The sequence below is a fragment of the Trichechus manatus genome, unplaced genomic scaffold (assembly GCF_000243295.1).
Source record: "Trichechus manatus latirostris isolate Lorelei unplaced genomic scaffold, TriManLat1.0 scaffold00216, whole genome shotgun sequence".
Taxonomy (NCBI): domain Eukaryota; kingdom Metazoa; phylum Chordata; class Mammalia; order Sirenia; family Trichechidae; genus Trichechus; species Trichechus manatus.
The window spans coordinates 354,692-377,257 of record NW_004444152.1 but is presented as its reverse complement, the minus strand read 5'-3'; the positions used below and the strand labels follow the sequence as shown (position 1 = coordinate 377,257).

Sequence of the window (22,566 nt, the reverse complement as noted above, 5' to 3'; positions counted from 1 at the left end):
GAAGGCACTTCTCACTTTACTCTCCCATAGTCTGGGGATCTGGAGATGTGGAGGTAGGTAACCGAGGTCTTTAATTTACCACAGGATGGATACGGATATTTAGGCGTGTTATCAGGAGAGGACAGCAGGGAGCGCTGTTGACCCACACATGGACCAGCAAGGAAGGGAATTTCGCAGACTAGGGGAGCCCCAGTGGCTTGTGGTTATGAACTGGGCTGCTAACCAAAAGGTCGGCAGTTCAAATCTACCAGCCACTCCTTGGAAACCCTATGGAGGCAGTTCTACTCTGTCCTATAGGGTCGCTGTGAGTCAGAATTGACTTGATGGCACCTAACAACAGGGGAACTTGTGGCCCGCTCGCAGGCTCTCCCTTAAGCAGGTGGAGGGCATACAAAGGTCCCTCGGCAGCTCTGGCCACCAATCTTGGCCCTTTCTCAAGTTCTGATGCCCCACCTATCCTCCAGACTAACTGGCCTCCTTCCTCCTCTTTGTAGCCTGTGTCCCTTTGTAGGGCTCGGATATCCTGATAGGATTGGGGCTGACCAGGCCACCCCTGTGCCCCAGCACCATCCCACCACAGGCTGAGAACACAGCACCTGCTTAGTAAATAAATGAGGTGCTGATGAAAAGAGGGTGGTAAGCCATGAGGCTGCAATCTAAGGCACCTCTACCCTAGTTCACTCACCTTTCATGATCAACTCCTACGGAAGCCCTCCCTTCACCACCTCTCCAGACTCTCCCACCCCGACCACTTGGAGCTACCACTGTGCGGTGCCAGGTCCACCTTGCCTCTGGACTGGGAGCCCCATGAGGGCAGGGTCCAGGACTGCTCTGGTCAGGCCGTGTCCCCAGCCCTGCCCAGGATCTCGGGAGGGCAGCCAGGGACCATCCTGAGCCCAGTGCACAGACCAGGCCCCGGGGCGGTCAGTTAATGGCGGTGATGCCCCTGAACAAACCAGCCCTGGTCTCCTACCACCCACCCCTTCCTCTCCCTCCACCCAGGGACCTGCTTCACACCTTCTGTTCAAACCTTTCCTGCCGGATTTGGAGTGTGAATCGCCTGTGAGGGGTGAGGGACCAGAGAACCACTTTAAGAACCAACTAGTGAGTTTTAAACTGGGGGTGCCAAGAGGCTAAAGGGGGCATCCCCAGCACCAAAAATGGGGCCAGGCACACGAAGCCCTCAGTAATTACAAGTTGGTTTAATGAACAATAAATGCCCCTTGAAAAGATCCCCATCCCAGTTAAAAGCCAAGTGCAGTAACACCTCAGGGTTCCGTCCCTGCGTCCTTGCTGCTAGGAGATGCCATATCATTTATTGAAACAAAACGAAACGAAACAGGGCAAACACATTTCTTAATAAGTGCAGTTTCTTAAAATCCCGTTAAAACATAAGGGACAAGGGAAAGTAAAAATAATTGAAGAGGCTCACTGTAGGAAAACCCCCAGGTCTGGGACCTGGAGACCTCTGAGGGAGGTGGCGGGAGAGCTTCTCGTCCGGAAGGGAAGGAGCCCTCCACCTCTTTTCCCCTCACCCGCTTCGTCCCACCAGAAACTACCAGGACGCCTGGAATAAAAGGTTTCAAGTTCAATAGTCACACTCTCTCCAAATACAAAAAAGCAGTTACAATTCAACTCGACACAGAAGCTTGTGTGCAAAGTTACGGGGAACTGAGAGACATCGTATAAAAAGTTAGGTTAAAGGGGATTTTGTGGTTTGTTGTGTGTTTTGTTTCGAGGGTGTGGCTCTTCCTCGGTCACCTGAACTCCGCAAAGAGATGGTTATCCTGATGAGATACCAACAGCCGACCCACAGTAAAAACTGACAAATTCTAAAAAATAGGAAAAAAAACAAAAAAAAAGCATAATTACAAAAAAAACAAAAAAAAGTCACTGCTTCCTCCCTCCACGTTTTGCTTTTTTAAACTCATGGGTTTTGTTTTTTTTTTAATAAAGTTTTTTTTTTTTTTTTTTTTTAATCCTGAAAAGCAGACAGTAAAACAGCTCCTGGAAGAATTTACAACAAACTGCATGAGGGTCTGGGAAGCTGAGGGACTCGAGGGTCGGGACGGCTGGGTGAGAGGGGTCCCCCTCAGTCACTGGAGCCTCCCAAGGGAGGGCAGGGCCTCACTAGTGAAAAAGGAAGGTGGAGAAAGACGAGGCAGGAGGTGGGGCAAACAGAAAATAAAAGGTCACTGTTGCCTGTTTGAATCCAGAGAGAAAAGCCTGGCCCTGTGTAGGGGAAGAAGCCCCTTGGTGGGGAGGCAGTGGGCTGGAGAGAGGCTGGGCAGGGAGGCACCCCTGGGAGGGCCCGTCCCCCAGCACCACGGGACCCGGCGGGGGAGAGGAGGGGCCGAGTGGGCGCTGGTGGAGAGGCCGGCAGGGCCTCAGGGGCCTCTGGGTGCCCAGGCTACTGTGTGCTCGTGCCGCCCTGCGTGCTCCCGGAGTAGCTCCCGTAGTCGTAGTTCCCGTAGTATGGCGGCCACTGGCCCTGGTTCTGGTAGTACTGGTTCCACTGCTGGGCGTACTGTGGAGACGGAAGCCAACAGGAGGGAGGTCAGACCCCCACACCAGGCTGGCCTTCCTCCAGACCCCCCCTCACCTAGGGAGGAGACGGCTGCAGTGATGGCAGCTAACAACTGGGTCCCCTGACGGACAGAGGGATCAAGGATGACTGGCCTGATGCCACGTGGGTGGGCAGTTAGGGACTGCAGCCCAGGTCTCCGGGCTTGCCAACCTAGTGTCCTTTCAGGCAGAGCCAGATGGCATGTTCAAAATATTCAGGAAGAGGGGTGTGGCCTGAGCACTGGCCAATCGGAATGGCACTGGCCGCGGTGCTGAAGCAGGCTCTGGGGGGGCCCTGCTCTGCCAGACCTCACCCTCTGCTTACTGTGCTGTGCAGAGGGGCGGCGACACTGGTCACTCAGCACACAGTTCAGGAGTGTTTACCAACCCAACGGCTGTACCGATAAGCACCAGCACCGAGACCAGCAGGCTGCCATCTTTTTAGGGCTCAACAGGGACTCAAGCTTGGGAATACACACCCAGGTGGGGCCCCTGAAGTTTTCTCCACCCAGTCGGCTCCCAGTCTGACACCTACCTGCTGATACTGGTTATAGCTGGGCTGAGGGTAGGTCTGTGCGGCGGGGGGTGGCGGCGGGGTGTAGGGGGCCGGGTTGTACCCGCCGTATGTCCCGTAGTTGTAGGCAGGTGGTGGCGGAGGTGGAGGTGGTGGGGCTGTGTAGGCCTGGGTGTAACCTCCCTGGCTGTAGGGTGGCTGGCTGTAACTCGGCTGCGAAATTGGGGAAAAAAACAGCAGGGCTGTGAAATAGCCAGCTCATGGCTGGGATGGAGAAAGGGCCTTCAGAAGCAGTTGCCTGATAAAGGAGGTCCCTGGTAGAGGTCGTTTGGGGGCTGACAAGTAGGGGGGTCTGCTCCATCACCGTGCAGGACACGGCAGGGGTTAAGAGCCACGTTCTTGACTCTGATCCCAGCTCTGAGAGCCTGGGGAGCAAGCACACAGCATCTCTTGAAATCCCAATTTTCTGTAAAATGAGAATCACAACAGAACTTCCCCCTATGGATCACCTTGGGCAATCCATCAGCAGTGAGCTTGTGTACAAAGCACTGAGCACACACACGGCCTCCAGGCCCTCCGTAAGTGTGGCAGTTGTTGCTGGAAGACCTCCTGAGAAAACCAGGAGAGGCGGTTTCCTAAGTGCTCCCCAGGTCAGGACATGTCATGAACACCCCCAGTCCTCCTATCAGTTCTGTGATGCAGGCTCCGTTACTAACCCCATTTACAGAGGAGAAACTTGAGGCTCAGGGAGGTGAGATCTCTGGGCTGAGGTCATATAGCTAAAAAGTGTCAGTGCCGGGAGCAGACCTCAGCTCTGTCCAGTTCCAGGGCCTACAATCTTAGCCACTAAGCTACAATGCCACCCACCCCTGACAACAAACTCTGTAACAGCCCTAGTCCTTTACGTGGGAAAACGAGGCTCAGAGGTGAAGCTGTTTGTCCAAGGTCACAAAACTGGGCTGTCGTTGGCCTGGGGCTGGAATGTGTGCCGGCCCAGCTTGTTCTAGGAAATATTCTGGTTAGACCAGGACTGGGACCATTCATCCCTGTATCCTGGTAGCTGCTCCAAGGCCTGGCACATGGAAAGTCCTCAGTAAATGGTTGGTCCATGGTGCAATGGTTAAGAGCTATGGCTGTTAACCAAAAATGTCAGCAGTTCGAATCCACGAGCTGCTCATTGGAAACCCTACGGGGCAGTTAGTTCTACTCTGTTCTACAGGGTTGCTATGAGTCGGAATCTACGCAATGGCAATGGGTATGGACGTACGAGTACTCTGTTTACACAGAGCCTGCGTATACCAGAGACTGGGCACTGGAAATAAGCCCAACTGGCACAGGAGCAAACCTCAGTGCAGGACATAAGGTCTCGCCTATAGTCCATTACCAGGGCCTGGGGGCCTCTCCCTCTCCCTAGGCCTCAATTTCCACATCCTAAAACAAAAGGGTCAGCCCCTTCCAGCCTGGGCAAGGGGCAACTCCAAATGAGTGCTTTTTTGGGGATTCATGAGGCTAGTGACCCAGCCAGGAGAAATGTCTTTGCTTTCAGCCCACTCCCCATGGTAGTGGGAGAACAGGTAGATTCTGGGAAGGCCCCAGTCTTCTCTAGGGTTTGGAGGGGATCTGGGACTATCTAGCATCCACCCCTATCAAGAGCAAAGCCAAGGAGAAAGAAAGGCAGGGCTGAAGGAGACCTGTGGCTGGTGCATGTGTTAATTTCGACCCCTAGCTCTATCCCCTCACCTGTTGGGGCTGAGCACACGCACACGCGCGCGCGCGCGCACGCACGCACACCCATTCTCTTACCTGTGGAGGGCTGTAGCTGCTGACAGTGGGGGTGCTGGTATTGACGCTGGAGCCAGGGATGCTGCTGTTTTTGTTGTAGCTGCTCGCCCCCGGGGGGTTCCGAGCAGGGCTGTAGCTGGGCGGTGGCGGTGGCTGCTGTGGCGGTGGTTGTGGTGGCGGCGGCTGCTGTGGTGGCGGCTGTTGCTGGGGGGTCCGGTTGTAGCTGCCTCGGTTGTTGGAGTTGTTGTTATCCCGGTTGTTGTTACCCCAGCGGTTCTGGTTGTAGCCACCCCCCCCACTGCGATTGAAACCTGCATGGAAGAAATCCAGAGGAGAGAGCCCATCATTCTCAACTTGCCCACCTCGGGAGCTGGGCTGCCTTGGCAACTGCTGTGTCCCCAGCATGGCCAGGCACAGAGCAGGGGCTCAGTTAAAGTGAACCAATAAAGCTACCCCGCTGGGCTTCCCCAGGCCCCTGGGCAGCCTCCCCAGTACCGGCCCTGAGAGCTCCGGGTCACCACCATCTGCTGATAGGTCTGTCTCCTCTACTGAAGCCCGAGTCTCAAGAGACAGGGAGCAGAGCTGTCCTGGCTTCTACAGTGCCCCTAGCATCTCAATGGTTGCTGAGCACACTAGAAAGAGATGCGAGGGCAGAGGGATGCTAAGCACTGGGGACAGCCACGAATGAATTGGACCCAGTCCTCTTCAGGCTTGGCCAAGTGGCCGGCCACGCCTAAGCGTTTGTGCAGCTGTTTCTCTTCCCTGGAACCCCTCCCCTTTCCTTTGGCCAAGTCCTCCTGCGCCTTGGGACTTGGCCTAGACATCAGCAGCTCAGGAGGCCTTTCCTGAGCCCTGCTGTCCATAGGCTGGATCCGCTGTCACCTGTGCTCACAGGCTCCCTGGGCTTTCCCATTCAGCCCAGAATCTTTCTGGGCTGTTACTGCAGGGTGATGCGTGTGTCATGGCTGTGTCCCCACAAGACTGAAACGGCAGGCTCAGGAGATGCTTGTTCAGTCAATGAACACAGACTTTACTTCAGAGGCAGCAGAACTGGGGACTGAGAACTCGGGCTTCGGGTCACTTGACTCCCAGCTCTGGGTTTAGCTGAGCAATCTTGGGCAAATTAACCTCTCAGCCTGTTTCTCTATTTGTTTTAAAAACAAAAAACCATCCTAACATTTGCCTAAGGAGCCCTGGTGGCGCAGTGGTTAAAGCGCTTGGCTGCGAACCAAAAGGTTGGCAGTTCAAACCCACCAGCCACTCCATGGGAGGAAGACGTGGCAGTCTGCTTCTGTAAAGACTACAGCCTTGGAAACCCTATGGGACAGTTCCACAGGGTCTCTATAAGTCAGAATTGACTCGATGGCAGTGGTAACATTTGCCTGGTGCCAGGTCCTGAGTTGGGATCCAGGATGGCAGGAAACGAGATCTGGCCCCTTTCTCAAGGAAGCGTCACAAAATCGACGGGAATGGGACGAGTACATGATGTGCAAATGGGCGCCGGGCTTCAGCGGGTGCAGTGCCCAGAGGGAGTAGGGGAGTGGGAGTTCCCCAAGGCCCCGAGTCTGTCTCGTCTCAGTGCTCTCAGAGTTCGGCCTGTAGCCAGTGCTCATCTGTAGACTGAAGCAGCAGTCTGGAAGCCCAACTCTGGGGATTCAAGAGGCCAGTGACCCAACCAGGAGAAATGTCCTTGCTTCCAGCCCATCCTCCTAATGGTAGTGGGAGAACAGGTAGATACTGGGAAGGTCCCAGTCTCCTCCAGGGTTTGCAGGGGATCTGGGACTGGGAACAAAAAGCAAGGGGACCTCTGTGGTGGATGTCTCACCTCCTCGGTAGTTGCCGCCTCCACCGCCGCCTCCCCCTCGGTTCTGAAAGCCTCCTCGGTTGCCCCCAGGGGGCGCTCGGTTGTCATAGCGCTGGAAACCGCCACCACCTCCACGGCCCCGGAAACCACCGCCTCGGTTGTCGAAGCGCTTTTCAGGGGGTGGCCCGGCCTTGCGACCTTCCTCGTTGTACTGCCTCACCAGCTTGTCTGCTTCCTCCCGCTGCAGCTCGATGAACAGAACCTCGTCCAGGAAGTCCCCCACGTCTGGCAATGTGAAGTTGGCTAGAAGGAGGGGAGAGCCCCGGAGGGGACAAGGCAGGGGGTCAGTACCTTTGGAGGCGCAGGGCCCTCCACTCCCAAGACACTGGCAGGCCAGGAAGGAGAAGGTGAGCAGGGAGGAAGGGAGACCCTCTTCTCTCTCCCTAAGAGACAGCTAAGCCCCTACCCATGGTGCTTCTCTTCTTCCAGCCTCACTCCTGGGAGTGGGTCCGGCAGGTAGACTCACCGTCCCTATTTTCACAAAGGAGCAAACAAGCTCGCCCAGTCAGCCCACCCAGCGGTGCCAGCGGCAGGGTGACCGTCTAGGTCTCTCAGCTTCTGCTCACACATCCTTCCCCCAGGCTGCCCCAGCCCCATCCATTCTGAAAACTGTTACAAGAGATACACGGGTAACATTTCCATCCACAGCTGTGGTGGGCAGAGAAGGGGCATAGCAGAAGCAAACAGCAAGATCAAAGGAGGCGTGATTACGGAGCTGGGAGGAGCCTTTTCTCTTACAGATCCTGTTGTGACATCCGTTCAGGACCCACCGCTTCCTACCTTTCATTTCCAATACAGCATGATCTGGGACGTCCTTCCCCTCCTCATCCGTTCGCTTGATTGTGCGGTCTTTTAGGTCCTCGTCAGTGGGACAAATTACAATAGCTTTGCGCTGGAAGCCTTCAAATGGTCTCATTTTTCGTCTCTGGGCTGATCCATAAACATTTGTCTAGCGGTAGGGAACAGAAGAGGCAAGAGATGGTATATTCAGTACATTACGAGTTGCTTTTTTTTCCCCTCTGAGAGGGGATAGGTAGGCCAAGGACTGAGAAAAGGATACTGGTTCTTCTAAGCACAGAAACTAAAGAAATTGCCCTTCTTCACTTTTAAGATTCTTGAGTCCATCCTAAGAAATGGAATTAACTTGGGAAAGCGGCTGCCATCAAGCACAGGGACAAGGGATTCCTAATGGTTGGGCCTGGCTTTTTAATTCTCATTGCTTTTGGAATTGCAGTTTTTCTACCCTATTCTGTTAAGTAATACATGCTCTTTGTAAAAAATTCAGAGAACAAGGTATAAAGTTTAGAGCAAGAATCCCTCCAACTGCTTCCCACCAGTCTTGCTCCCTGGAGACAACCGGTACTGAATTTCACGTGCACACTTCTAGCCGTATCAATGTGATTTTTAACACAAATGGAACTGGATTACGACGCACACTCTTCTGTAGCCTTTTTTCACTTCACAATGTTTGTCTGACATCTTTCTCTGCCAGTATTCTTTCTTATTGGCTGAATACTATCTACAGAACAGGTGTGCCATTAACTAACCAGCCCCTTTTAATGGCTGGATAAATGGTTTTCATCAACATTGTGGTTCGTCTGTTCCTTCAGTCCTCCTCTGAAACATCAGCCTGGCCCACAAACTCTTAACCAACCAGAGAGCTTGGCAAGGCCGTGCTTTTCGCAAGTATGTTTTGCTAGGAATTTTCCCTTCTTCTGTGTGACGGGTAGGTGCATCCTGGGCAGTAGTAGCACAGACGAGTGCTCTAGGATCCTCAGTGACAGCAGTAATAGCAACAGCTCCCACTGACTGAACAGCCCCTACACTCTGGGACTGGAACCCAGATCTCTCGGACCCCAGGGCTCCACGGACTTAGCCTGTGTATCTGAATCACCTGGCTGCTCCTGAAAAAGACAGCAGTCCAAGCTCCACTGGAATCTTCCTGGATCAGGGTCTATGAAGTGGGACTCAGGCAACTACAGGTATCCCCCTCCCTCTGCAAACTCTGGACTGAGCAGAACTGAGGGATGAGGAAGACCAATAAATAACTTTTCAGTGGCTCTGACAGGGACCCAAGGGAAGAACAGTCTGCAAAGGGGCACATAGAAATGCACAAAAAAATAGTTTTATTCTGAAGAGGTAGTCTGGCAAGATGGAAACTGCCCAGAATCAAGTCCTGGTTTGGCCACTAACTCACTCGGGGCCAGTCTGTGTAGCTTCACGTGTAAAACAGGGATGAAAAGCCTCCTTTGTGGGGCTGTCAAGGATCGAGCAGGAAGATGACCACAAAAGCCACCGAGAAAGCTGAAGAACGATGTGGGGGCAGGAGGCTATGCGGAAGCCTGGGTCTCCTGGAGCCACGCCAGCCTTCCAGGGTGGGAAACACCTTGGCCGGAGGCAGGCCATGCACTGGGACAGCTTGGCAGACCTCAGCTCTGACCTCACTTGACCATTCAGACTTGTGTGGCCCTGGGCAAGTGACTTCCCCTGAGAGGCCCAGCCTGCTCTTCAGTAAAATCAACTTAACCCACTGCTGTCGAGTCGATCCCGACTCACAGCGACCCAGTCGACTTACTACGTGTTTATCGAGTCTCAAGAGGAAAGCAGTGCAAACATCATCCGGTCATTGTAAAGACGAAGTCCGTGTGAGTAAAAGCCCTTGGCCTGGCCCAGGGCCTGGCTTGCAGCCAACACTCAACAAATGGGAACCACCACTGAAAGGATGGTCACACGGTGGGGGCTGTAGAGATTTTCACTGCAACGCTGACTTGGAGCAACCCTCAGACCAAGAACAAGGTTACGTTTTAGTAGTCTCCCAAACAGAAAGGCAGGGACAGTGGGGTCGGGTGGGAAGAACACAGGCTTTGAGGAAGGAATGACGGTTGAAATCCTAGCCATGTCCTTTGCTATTTGTGAGACTATGGACAAGTTACCTAATTAGTCTGAGTCTCACATTTCTTCAGCTGCAAGGCAGGGATCCTACTGCCCTCTTCCTGTGGCTCTGGCAGGGATTTAAAGATGTGAAAACCTTTGGCATGTGGCAGGGTAAGAAGGAACTCAACAGAGAGTGGATGTAAAAATATAACAAACAGGACGGACATCACTCTCAGGATAGGATTCTCAATGGAAAGTCTCAAGGAAAAATAAGTTAGAGGAAAGGATGAGGTACAAGATTCTCTTCCAAGACACGAGGAAACAGGAAGCTGGGCGGTGGCTCGGCCAGGGCCAATGACTCCAGTGCAAGCCTCCTGGGAGAACTGGGTTGTGGGTGCAGCTGTTCTTGAAACCAACCAGCCCCTCAGGCCTGACACACATACCAGGAAAAGACAGACTTCCTGTTCCCCAGGGAAAGTTCAGAAGATGAGATTTTGGACTTGGAGTTGATCTAAGACTTTTGGGGTGATGTGATGGGGTAAATGTATTTCACACGTGGCAAGGATATGAGTTTTGGGGGGCCAAGGGGTGGTATGTTATGGATTGAGTTTTGTCCCTCCAAAATATGTGTTCTAAATCCTAACTTCTATGTCTGTGGTTATAATCCCATTTGAGAATGGGTTGTCTTTGTAACAAGACAGGATTACTACAAGGTATGTCTTCAGTCAGTCTCTTTTGAGATATGAAAGAGATTAAAAAAGCAAGCAAGAGAAGCAGAGATAGGAGAGGAGAGATGCCAAGCCACATGAAGACTGCCCAGGAGCAGAAGCTCAAAGAGACAGGGACCTTCCTCTAGAGCCAACAGAGAGAAAAAGCCTTCCCCTAGAATCGGTGCCCTGAATTCAAACTTCTAGCCTCTTAAACTATGAGAAAATAAATTTGTTAAAGCCATCCACTTGTGGTATTTCTGTTATAGCAGCACTAGAGAACTAAGATAGGGAGTTAGCTGCTAGTGGCTGTTACCACAGCAAACACAGTGAGGTCAGAGCCCCGGGCCAGCCCGGCACTGCTGTAGTCACTGGGGGCTGCTGGGGGCTGGCTGTTGCTAGGAGACTGACGTGACAGCACAACAGCTAGGTCAGCTTTTCCAGCTGTGTGGGTCCCCTCCACCTAACTCCTGCTTCTCCCTGTCCCACCCTGCTTGAAGATGTTGACTCTAAGAGGAGGTCTGGGTGTTGTCTGTGTTCCCCAGTTCCCCAACCCCAGCAACATGGGCCAGGGGACACTTGGTTTCTCAGCGAAGAGCTGCAGGCATAGTTGTGGGTGTGACAGTCTGGGGGCGTGAGGAAGCAGCACAGCAGGCACAGGAGGTGACCTCTGCTGAGGTTCTCAGAGCCCCACAGCACCCATCTACTCTCATGTGTCCCATTCAGCAGGGTCAGGCTGGCAGTGGGGAAGCCCAGCTGGATCTTAGGGGAGCACACTTAAGGCTGGTAAGGGAAGAATTTGTTCTGGATTCACAGTAAGGTGAGCCCCAGTGGAAGCCCCCCTGTAGGAGGAGAAGTGGCTGGAGCATCAAGAATGGAACAGCTGATGCTCTGGGAATGGAGGGGGCAGAAGGAACACCCCTTCTCCACCGCCTACCAAGAGGCGGTTTATTCTGGGCCTCTGCTCGAGCCTGGGTTTCTGTTTCAGACAGAAGTGTAGCACCTGCCAACGGGGACAAAAAGCAGGCCTAGAGCGCATGTTCTGAAGGCCAAGATCAGGTTGGTGGTGGTGTCACACCCAGCGCTGCCTGACAGTGCCTGGCCTGGTTCTGGGCTGTTAGAGCCCTCTAAGGGAAGTCCTAGCCTGCAGCCTTCAACTCTGGGGTTTGGGCACCACGGCTCTGGTGCCCCACCCCCCCGCCCCTCAGAACCCCACAGGAAGGCAACTTCGCTGCCTCAGAGGGCCAGCTCCTGTCCTGTAAGCAGTAGTCTAGGCTCAGGCCAGGCAGCATCTCATTCCAGAGGCTATCCACTCAGACGACCCCAAGGAGCCACCTGAACAACAGGGTCTTCTACTCCTTCTGTCCTCTCCTCAGCACTTCACTAGCCATATCCCTACCCTGACGCAAGTGTGGCCATAGCCCCCCACTGCCCTAAGCACAAAGCCTCAACACTTCTTACTGTCCTTCACGTCCCGGCTCAGACAGCCCCTCCAGAGCTTGCCCCGACTCCCACAGTGGTGCCAACCAATCTCGGCCGTGCCGTCTGGGGAGCCAGCAGATCTGTGTTCTACCAGTAAATCGGCTGTGACTTTGGACAGGTTCCTTTCCTTTATGAGGCCTCAGTTTCCCCTCTGACCCACCTCCTTATTCCCTTTTTCTCCTTTGGCGTCCCACAGCTGTACTGCCCTCATGGTCTAAAGAGGCCGCTTGTGTCCTCAAGGACTTTAGGTCAAAGCCCCAACACACCCGAGAGCCTGTGCCCCAAGAGACACATCCTTGGGGGAGCGGCTGGGGGTCCTGACCCAGTAAAGCCAGAATCAGGCTCACACACCCCTGCATGGCTTCTGTAGGCACGTTCTCCTTCCTTCTCAAGGATGGGCACTTCCAAGGCCAGGCTACATACCAAGAGGCACACAAGAGCCAAACGTGGGGAGACCTAACTGCTCTGGAAAACCAGACGGGAAAAGACTGCCCTGGGCTGACACCAGCAGTGGAGGGGCTCTGCCTGCAGCACTGGTCTCCACTCTGGAGGCTTCGTCTAGCTCAGGAGACAGCCATGCATCAACTGATCCCTCACCACCAAAGCTGGCAGTGAAGGAAGTGCGGGGAACTGACAGAGTCTGCTCTAAACCTACCTACCTACCTACATGTACTTGTGCGTGCACACGCACTCCCTCAACTCACACCAAGTTTTCTGGAATCCACCTTCAGGGTTTAGGCCATTGGCTTTTGACTCCCTTTCCAGGCCTGAGTAACCAACAGCTTTAGGCCCCAAGTCACTCCTCTGATCTGTGGTTAACCAACGAACCTTGCTCTCCCATCTTTACAGCTACAGCTCTTTTCTTCATTTCACTGTGCCCGACCAGAAGACAACAGCACATACTGGCACAACCCTGGACGCTGTCCCTGGACCAGCCAGCAGCAGGTGAAAAGGCCAACAATGAGCATTGACAGTGCTCAGCTGCTACGTGCCTGGCTGAGGTGTGGGGTCCTGACCTTCAAGAAAACACGGGTGCTTAGGCGTCCTCAGCTGAGATCCCCACCCCTGACTATAATCCTATACTACTGGGATACCTATTTGAAATGGATTTGACCAGCAAACTGAGAAAAGGGCAGGCAAGGAATACGTGCCGAGGTATCCAAAAGAGGTGTCCTCAGGATGCTAAACACCACTGCTCTAACCTTTCAGGGCAATAAGTCCAACTGGGGCCAAGCCAGACTGAAATTCCCAAACTGCCCCAACGAGAAGAACAGGGCAGAGTGAGGCCAGGGGTTAAAAAACGACAGCCAAAACACAAATCACCACCAAGCAGGTCTTCAAAGAGGGAGCAGGCTGCTGCACACGTTACTGATGGGATGAGCTGCGGGACTGCCCTGACAGGCTTTTTGGGTATCCTGTGCTCAACTGTGCTGTGTAGGATGCTCACTCTTCTGCTAAGGCAACCCCTAGGGGTTCTTGTTATCCAGCTAGGGCCCTCCAATCACAACCACCCCCATTCTGAAAAGCCAACCACCACTGCTAGGCTGCCCTTTAACCCAAGGTGACCGAGTATCCAGGGCTACATGCGTGGAAGGCAGTTCAGTCAGGCTGCAGCAGGGAGTGCAGCTACTTCAATTTACACATTTGCTCCCTCACAGGTTCTTGAGAAAGCAAAAATGGCAAGGCTGCGGGAAACAGAGGCTTGTCCGCAGATGCCAAAATGAAAGAAATAAGGAAACATCCTTTGCCACTTGAGAAAGCCCTTTTCAGAACAAATGTCAAGTATGATATCACACAGACAGTAAACGTGTGGAATTCATTACTCTGAGACAGGGATCCAGATTCCCTGATGTGAAGAACCCCGCCCTTAACTCAACTGCAGGCAGGAAGTACATGGCTTAGCTCTATGCTCGCTAGTGATAAACACATGCTAAGAGAAGCTGGTATAAGACCTATTCTGTAATTAACAATAACCGCCACCTACTATGTGCCAGGCCCTGTGTTAGGTATGTGGGTGCCATTATGATCCTCGTTTTACAGACGAGGAGACTGTGGTTTGGAGCATAAAGTCAGCTGCCCACAGCTACGAAGTGGGAGACCTGGGGTTTAAGCTCAGGTCTGCCTGGCTCCAAAATCCACAGCCTTTCCATTTCACTAAATGGTTCTCGCTTGCTGATATTCTTTGGGGCTGCTGATGGTGAGTCTGAGCTGGGCCTCAACTGTGGGCGCCAGTCCCCACCCACAGACTGGGCTGAGAGAGCTGTGCTGAGGTCTGGGATTGCACTGTTAAAGTTACGTATACCTGATCCCCTCACCAGCACTGCATCCAAGAGCATTATGGGGAAGAAAGGAAAGGACCAGGCTCCCTCCCCTCTCATCATGAGGATGTGATGGTCACCAGTAAGTACCTGATCTAGAATGTAGTTGCGTTTCTTGCGGGCAGCAATCTGGATGAGGCGGTTGAGGCACTGTGTGGCCTGCTGGATCAGGACGTCCCAGCGGCCGGCGTAGTTCCGCTGCCGGCGTAGGCCCATCACCTATAGGCAGGAAGCAGTGATGGGGGGGTGGTCCTGAGTTCAGGGCAGCACTCGGGGGGGTCGGGGGTGGGTAAGGAGAGACCTTACCCGCATCTTGTCCATGATGGCATTGGTACCCAGGATGTTGTACTTCTTGGAGGGGTTGGAGGCTGCATGTTTGATGGCCCACGTGGTCTTGCCGGCAGCGGGCAGGCCCACCATCATCAGAATCTACAACAACAGGCCAGGAAGGGGTGTCATGAAGCAGCAGAGGTGGTGTGGTATGGTGGCCTGGCCCCACCTGATTCACTGGTGACCATGAGGGTGACCCCAATCCTCATGGCTGCCTCTGGGAAATGGAAGCACTAACAGCATCTACCTCACAGCACTCTTAGCGGAGGGCCTGGCACGAGTGAGCACTCAATCAAACACCGTCATCTTTAGCATTTAAATTTTAGTTCAGGATTAAGTGATCTCCGAGAGGAAAAGGCCCAGGAAGGCTATGCACTGCCACCTGCCCATCCAGAGGTGGGAACGAGAAGTGTACAACCTTCCTGGAGCCTGAGAAATGAATGGAGATGTCCACCCAAGGGCAGGCACCGTATCTGATCAGTATAATCAGAACGGGCAAACACTAGAGACAACTAAATGAACATCAGAGGAGCGGCTGGGCTTCATGAGGCTGTTACAAAAGATGTTCAAAAAGAAGTTTTCACATGTGGGTCAAAGCTCACGACATGATGTTAAGCGAAAAGGACAGGATTTCAGAAAGCTTGTCACAAGGTCTCCGTTATAAATACGTGTGTGCATAAAACACGTAAAACCAAGTACAGAAAAAAGAATAGGATAAACTCTAAAACTGTGAAAGTAAACTTATTTGCAGACGGTGGAATTACGAAAAATTTTAATTTTCTTCATGCTTCTTAATTTTCTAGAATAAACACAAATCATTGCTATATTAAAAAAACATTATTTTAAGGAAAAGGATCATTAGTCCAACTCCTGGAGCCCAATCACCCCAGAGGATAGCTCTCTTCTTGGTTCCTAGACAGCCCCAGGTGGGGTCACACAACCTCCTTTGAAAACACTGGCTGGCAGAGCACACTCACCAGGCTGTGCCTTTGCCTCCTTTCTCCCTATTCTGGCCCTCACCGAAGGAGCAGTGTGGCCACCTCCTCGTGGAATGTTCCTAAGACTCAGGCCATCATCTTGGCCCCTCCCTCTCTGGCCTCAGCCGCACCAGCATTCCCCGCCTGACACTCAGAGGAGCTTGTCAGCTTGGAGTCCCGCTGCAGAAGCAATCCGCCCGAGGTTACTCATGCAAGGAGCCTGTGCTTCTTCCCCACACCCAGCGACTGTGGGTCTCCCCTCTGCCTTGGCCGCAAGAAGGCTCTGCAGAGGTGGCCACCAAGTCAGTCTGCAGCGTCACTCACCTCGCAGTCTGCCTTGCTCTTTGGTCCGACAGTGCCCCGGATCCGCTCACCAAGGGGAAGGTGCTGAATGAAGGTGAAGCCCGGGAGAACAGAACAGTAGGGCTCTGCCCTCTGGCCAAAGTTGAACTCCACGGCACAATTCTTCACCAGCACATGAGGGTAGAGGGCCTGACCCCCTAAGGCTTCCTTCTGGATTCGGAAGGCAATGCCCATCCACTTCCCGTTCTTGGTAAAGGAAAGCTCCACGTCATTCCCACATTCAAAGTCCTAGGAGAAAAAGCCAGAGGAAGATAATTGCCAACAGGGACCACAACTGGGGACCACAAGTAGGGGACAGGGGATGCAGGCGAGGCGGCCAGCACCAGGGAGCAGCTCAGAGGACGGCCGGCCCAAAGCCCTCCTTGCCTAAGACCCTAGAAGCTGGTGAGTCAGGAAGGGTGGGTGTGAAACAAGGAATTTCACGAAGGTCCAAGTATCTGAACCTGAGACAAAGATGAAGGACAAGGCCACCGTGCCTGGTCCTCAGAACTGGTAAGGGCAGTCTGTGAGGCTAACAGCTTGAAGGGAACCACTGCAGGGCCTTTTCAAGTCTTAAGTGCAGCTCTGCAAATGCACTCGGTCAACACGTGTTCCCTGGGTTCCCATTTTCCTGGTGCCTAAGTCTGTGCTGATCTGGGCCTGACAGAGGTCAGGGACCAGGGGGCACAGAAGGACACTCTTTATCCTTTTGGTGAGAGCACCTCCACACAAGCAAGTTTCGGGAGGAGGAGACCCCTAAGCTAAGTCTTGCACGATAAATGGAAACAAGCTGGGTTTAGGTGGGAGGAGTATGTCTTACATAAAGAAGGTGTTGTGTGGGACAGACCTGGCTGGAGGTGGGTGAGCGCAGGGTCAGAATGGCTGAAGCATAAAGGGTAAGGAGGAAGTAATGTCAGATACAGCTAGAGAGCCAGGCAGGGGCTGGATTCATTCAGTCAGCCAACTATTTATTGAGGTCCTACTGGGCAGCTGAAGCTTAGCGGTTAAGGTTCTGCTTCAGGGAGCAGGGGGAGGGCGGCAGTGACTGCTTCTCCTCTATCACTTATTAGCTATGTGGCCTTGGGCAATTTCATCTTAAGTTTCCTCATAAAAAAGGGGGTGGTGGTGGTAATATTTTATACTGCACAGGGGTGTTCCATGGATTAGGTGGGCTAGTACATTTAATACACAGTAAGCACTCAAGAAGGAGCTCTGGTGGTGCAATGGTTAAATGCTTGGCTGCTAACCAAAAGGTCTGGTGTTCAAATCCACGCAGCAGCTCCACCAGAGAAAAGACCTGGTGATCTGCTCCTGTAAATACTACAGCCTAGGAAACCCTATGGGACACTTCTACTCTGTCACATAGGGTTGCCATGGGTCAGAATCAACTCGACGGCACACAACAACAAGCACTCAATGTCAGCTGTCACTCCCAGATGCCAGGCACTGTGCTAGGGAGACAGGGCTGCTGATGAAGTGGTGGGGGGAGACACGGTCCTTGCCCTCAGCATGTGATGGGCGAAGTTACCTGAGGAGTCTGGACTTTACACTGATGACCGGTTCTGAACAGAGAGGCAGCCTGGTTACAGCTATGTTTCAGAAAGATCACTCTGTCTGCAGGGTAGAGGGAGGCTCAAAACTTGGGATCAGACAGTGGACTGAAGCAAAGCGCAGGGCAAGTTTCTGATATAAAAGTACAAGATGTGGTATCCTTTCCCTCTCCAGTCAGGGGAACACTCTGAGACTTGCCCTTCAAGAAGTGGCAGAAGCACCGTCCCCGAAGAGCCTCCTCACCCTCCTCCTCAGTGCTCACAGGCACAGTGCCGTATCAGACGCCATCCACCTGCTCATCGCTGAGCACCTGCACCGGCCAGGCCCACGGCACAGCCGACACCGGCTGGACTGAGTCCTGTCCCAGGCCCTGCAGCACAGACCCCACCGTGTCCTGTCACCCGATCAGGAGTGGCCCAGGTCACCTTTGCCCTAACATGGCAGTGAACATCATGGGTGTCAGCCTTCCTCAGAGCCACCAGCTTCCCGACACACTTAGGGTACTGTAAGTAGACCAGCACTGTCGGCCAACACATCCACCGCCAACAGAGCCACCCAAGAGGCGAGGGTGGCTGTGCCGCTCCTGCCACCAGGCTCCTGCGCTGATCTGGGGCCTAAAGGAGCTCCCATTTCCGTAAGCCTGGCATCTGTCAGATACGCCACAGCCTGGCTCCTGCTTGTTTTTGTAGCTTCACCTCCCATATCTCCTCATAGCCCCTAGGCTCCAAGGATTACACTGAACGGATTCTACTGCTCTCCTTACCCGCAAGGCTGTTCCGTCCCTTTTGTCTCGTGAGTGGCGAGAGTTCAAGACTGACACATACGTCTCTCCTCTGGTTCCCTCAGGCCATTGATTTTCATACCTCCCCCAAACCCCACTCTGAACCTTTTTAAGTTGTGGCATCCTTTAAACAAAGGAAGCTGTCTGTGGAATCTTAGAAGCAGAAGTAGAAATGATCTGGTTAAAGCAGGGGTCAAGGCTTACAGCTCCAGACGACCACATGCCCACAGAGCCCCAAGCACTGAGGGAGCACAGTTTGGAAAACACTATCACACGCCGATGACACATTAATCTACTGTGACCTCTTTGGGGCAGTCTTGACAGCAGCTGTCAAAATTACAAAATACACTAAAAAAAAAAAAAAAGAATATCACCCATCAATACTGTGCTCCTTTAAAAAAATCACCTATCTGAGAGCAAATGGTCAAGAATTACTTTAAAACAAAGATGAGAATGTGAGGGGACAGGGAAAGCAGATTAATGGAAATGCAGCAACCAGAAGGGAAATAATGAAAACGTTCATGCATTGTGAAGAATGTAACCAACGTCACTGAACAACTCGTGTAGAAATTGTTGAATGGGAACTAAACTGCTGTGTAAACCTTCACCGAAAACACACACAAAAAATTATTAAAAAAAAAAAAAAGAAATGGCAACCAATGTCGCAAAAGAACATGCGTACTAGTTGTTCAAAGAGAAGCTAGTTTGCTCTGTAAACCTTCATCTAAAGTGCAATAAATAAATAAACTGTAAGATGGAAAAAAAAAAAAAAGAAAGGAAAAATTAAAAATACACATTTGATCCAAAAGTTATATATTCAGGAAAAAATACTACAGCTACATTCCCACAAGAACACAAAAGACATGCAAGATGCTCACTCTAGCCCTACTACTTGCGCTTCAGTGGGAAGCAGGGGTGGCTAAACCACACATAAGATCCACATGGGGACACCAAGAACTTCAAGGTACTCTGGTAAGTGGAAAAAAAAAAAAAAAAGGACAAGCTGTCACCGCAGCATCATCTGTTCCAGCAAAGAACGTTCAGGCCCACCAGCAGAAGGCTGGCTGAATTAAGTTAGGGTGCGCTGATGCCTAAATCAGAATACTAGGAAGCCACTAAACAAAATGGCAAGAAACTATTAAATGTCCACTAAACAGAAACTGGTTACGTAAATTACGGAACAGCCACACAATGACTGCAGACCATGTGAAAGAACAGAGAAGCCCTCCGTGATACAGTGATGTACGAAGATTGCCAAGATACAGTTACACAAAAAGGAAAGATGCAGAACATGTATAATATGCTACCTTTTGTGTAAAAAGAAGAAAAATAATAATCATTTTTCCCGTAGTTGGATGAAGAAGCCCTGTAACGATACCTAAGAAACCAGTACTACCTGTGGGAGGAAGATCTGAAGTAGACTTTCCACTATGTACCTTTTTATATTTCTTCAAACCACATGAATTTATTAACTATTAAAAAAAAAGTTTCCAATTGAGCTAAATCCTTTGTGCAGACAGGGAAAGATGGCCAAGATTTACTATCAAATGGAAAAAATACATTAGAACAGTTTGTACAGTATAAATATATATATTTTTTTTTAAAAAAAAAAATACCATTAAAAAGATAATGAGGTCACGAAAGGAAGGCTGAGAAACAATTCCAGATTAAAGGAGACTAAAGAGACATGACAACAGAACGCAATATATGCTCTTGAACTGAAGACCAGATTTGTTCTTAAAGGATATTGTTGGGACAACTAACAAAATTTAAATGTGGACTGCGGAGTAGATAATAATATTAAAGCAATGTTAAATTTGATAAGTGTCCTGTGGTTTGTTTTTTAAAAATACACAGAAATACCATGGAATAAAGGGACATGATGTATGCAAATATGCAACCTACTCTCAAACGGGTCAGATAAAAATCACTGGTCAAATAAAACTATGAGAAAATGATAAACAAATATGGCAAATGTTAGAATCTGATGTCTATGAGAATTCTTTTTAAGTTTGAAATTATTTTAAAATAAAAGTGAAAAAAAAAAGGAGAAAAGGGCGCATATGTACAAATATAAGGAACCCTGGTGGCGCAGCAGTTAAAGAGCTTGGCTGCCTACCGAAAGGTCGGCAGTTGGAACCCACCAGCTGCTCTCAGGAGAAAGATGTGGCAGTCTACCTCCGTCAAGATTACAGCCTTGGAAACCCTATGGGGCAGTTCTACTCTGTCCTACAGGGTCTCTATATGAGTCGGAATCCACTCGATAGCAACAGGTTTGGTTTTTTGGTTTCAACAAATATGAGGGGAAAGAGAGAAAACAAGAATAAGAGGAAGCATGGGCCTGTTGTCACTCCCTCCTCTGGGGCCTAAGGGCACATTTTAAAGACATCTCTTATAATTTCTAATGATATAGCACTGACCTATACTTACAAAGTGATTACTATATGTCAGGTATTGTCCTAAGTGCTTTTAACGGATTAACTTAGTGGCTTCACACAAAACTCAGAGGTAGGTACAAAGATGACCACCTTTTTATATGAGACCAAAATACAGGGAGGGTAAGTTGCCCAGGACAGTCTCTGGGTGGTGCAAGCAAGTTAACTGCTTGGCTACTAACTGAAAGGTTGGTAGTTTGAATCCACCCAGACGCACCTTGGAAGAAAGGCCTGGAGATCTACTTTCAAGAGATCATAGCCATTGGAAACACTATGGAGCGCAGTTCTACTCTGAAACACATGGGGTCCCCATGAATTGGAATCAGCTCCAAGGTAACTGGTTTGGTTTAAGTTGCTGAGGCCTGTGAGCAGAAGAGCAGGGGCTGGGTCCAGGGACTCTGGCTCCAGAGCTGACAGCCGTACGCCTCAGCACTGTGGTTGTCGGTCAGTGCTCTCAGTAAGGGAAGTAAGGCAGCAGTTCTTGCTCGGTTTTCCATCTGTCCCTGCCCTTCCAGAAGGCCATGCTCAGTAGGAAGCATCACTCAACCAATGTGAGGCAAAGGAAAAGAGAAGTTCTGGAATGAGATGATGCCAATGTGGGCAAAAGCCAACATCACTGCCTTCAAGAGTAGATAGGCTATTCCCTAGCAGAAAAAGATAAGAACTTCCTGGTTTGTTTAGAAAACATCTCTCTGGTATCTAGGAACAGAAGTAGGTTGTGCACACCTGATGCCCCCCACCTCTTCAGGGTGCCATCTGACAGCTTCGCACAAAAGGGCAAAGAGGGTGGACTGGCGGAATTTTGCACAAAACGACTAAGCAAACATCCCCGCCTGTCAAAAGACAGACAAAGAGACTGGACCAGCTGGATTTGAGGAAGATAAAGGAAAGGGCAGTAAGTTTCTGCAGGCCACACCTGATAGGACCAACATTTGGTTCTGCCAACTCCCTCAGGTTGCCAGCACTCACCGCAAAGCAGCCAATCACATCATTCTCTGCAAACTTGTCTCCATAGTTTTCAAACCGGCTGTTGGTGGATTTCTTCCCAGTGCCTCCGTAGCCATAGGAGAAAGGCTCTTCGCCTGACGGGAGAGACAGTCACAAGGCAGGTTAAACCTGCGATGGTCACAACGGCTTCACTGGCTGCCACGCATTTTAAAGAAAAAAAAAAAAATCATCTCCTTTGCGTGTTTTAAAAATCAGGTACTTTTGGAAGGGCAGAGGGTTGCGGACAGTTCTGTTGAAAAGAAGCCCCTTGTTATGCAGAGACCCCAAGGGTTTCGCCTGGGAGTAGGAGCTAAACTGAGGGGCCCTGTACAGAAAGTGAGAATTTGGAGAGAAAAGGAGGTGGGAAGAGAGGAGGCTCGGGGTGGAAGAAGGCTGTGTGCCAAGATGCATGCCCTTCTGTGATACCCAATATTCAATCAAGTCTACTGAAGCCATTGATTTTTAGTGTTGTGGGCTGTTTTGTGTAAACTACTAGAGGGGCTGGATTTTGCTTCTGGAGATCATGAGGACCTGGGAACGGTGCTGGATTTCCCCAAGCTTCAGAACTGGAGGCTGAAACAGTCTGACTGAGATCCCAGGGGACCTGGCTGACACCTGGCTTATATAGAAATCCTTTGCCAGGAACCCAAGGAGCATCCTGTCAGCAAAGCAGGAGCCCACAGCACGGACCCCAGGCCTAGTTTTGCTATCAACCACCTGTGTGACCATGGACATGATGCTTGACCTTTCTGGGCTTTGCATTCCCACCTGTGTCAGCTGCCCACCACCTACATCTCAAAACTAAGGCAAAGATAAAATGAGATGATATATGTGAGTCTTAAAACAAAAACTGCTAGTACATATCAAAATGAAAACTGTACATTCCTTTTGACCTAGCAATTTCACTGTTAAGAATTAGTGTTAATATAAAAAAACAATTAGCCTTAAGTAAACAGTCAGATAATTACAGACAAGGATGGTGGCTCAAGTGTCTTACAATAAAAAGTTGCCGTCAAGTTAAATGATCTTCAAAAACGGACTTGTTAAAAAAACGATA

At 51.1% G+C, this 22,566-nt stretch overlaps 1 protein-coding gene across 6 annotated transcripts in view; it reads right to left on the bottom strand.

Moving 5' to 3' along the window:
* Nucleotides 1–1,194: 1,194 nt before the first annotated feature.
* Nucleotides 1,195–22,566, bottom strand: part of HNRNPUL1 (heterogeneous nuclear ribonucleoprotein U like 1) — a 35,303-nt gene continuing 13,931 nt past the window's right edge. For 3 of the 6 annotated variants that reach the window (XM_004388737.3, XM_004388739.2, XM_023742677.1), the window contains exons 7-15: nt 21,492–21,604; nt 15,738–16,004; nt 14,413–14,535; nt 14,197–14,325; nt 7,506–7,674; nt 6,687–6,968; nt 4,883–5,172; nt 3,101–3,292; nt 1,195–2,527 (exon numbers count right to left, since the gene is read on the bottom strand). In XM_004388737.3, the coding sequence (XP_004388794.1) occupies nt 2,411–2,527; nt 3,101–3,292; nt 4,883–5,172; nt 6,687–6,968; nt 7,506–7,674; nt 14,197–14,325; nt 14,413–14,535; nt 15,738–16,004; nt 21,492–21,604 (1,682 nt within the window). In that variant the 3' untranslated portion in view covers nt 1,195–2,410. The remainder of the gene's footprint in view (nt 2,528–3,100; nt 3,293–4,882; nt 5,173–6,686; nt 6,969–7,505; nt 7,675–14,196; nt 14,326–14,412; nt 14,536–15,737; nt 16,005–21,491; nt 21,605–22,566) is intronic. The other 3 variants (XM_023742676.1, XM_023742678.1, XM_023742679.1) reach the window with 1 other exon arrangement.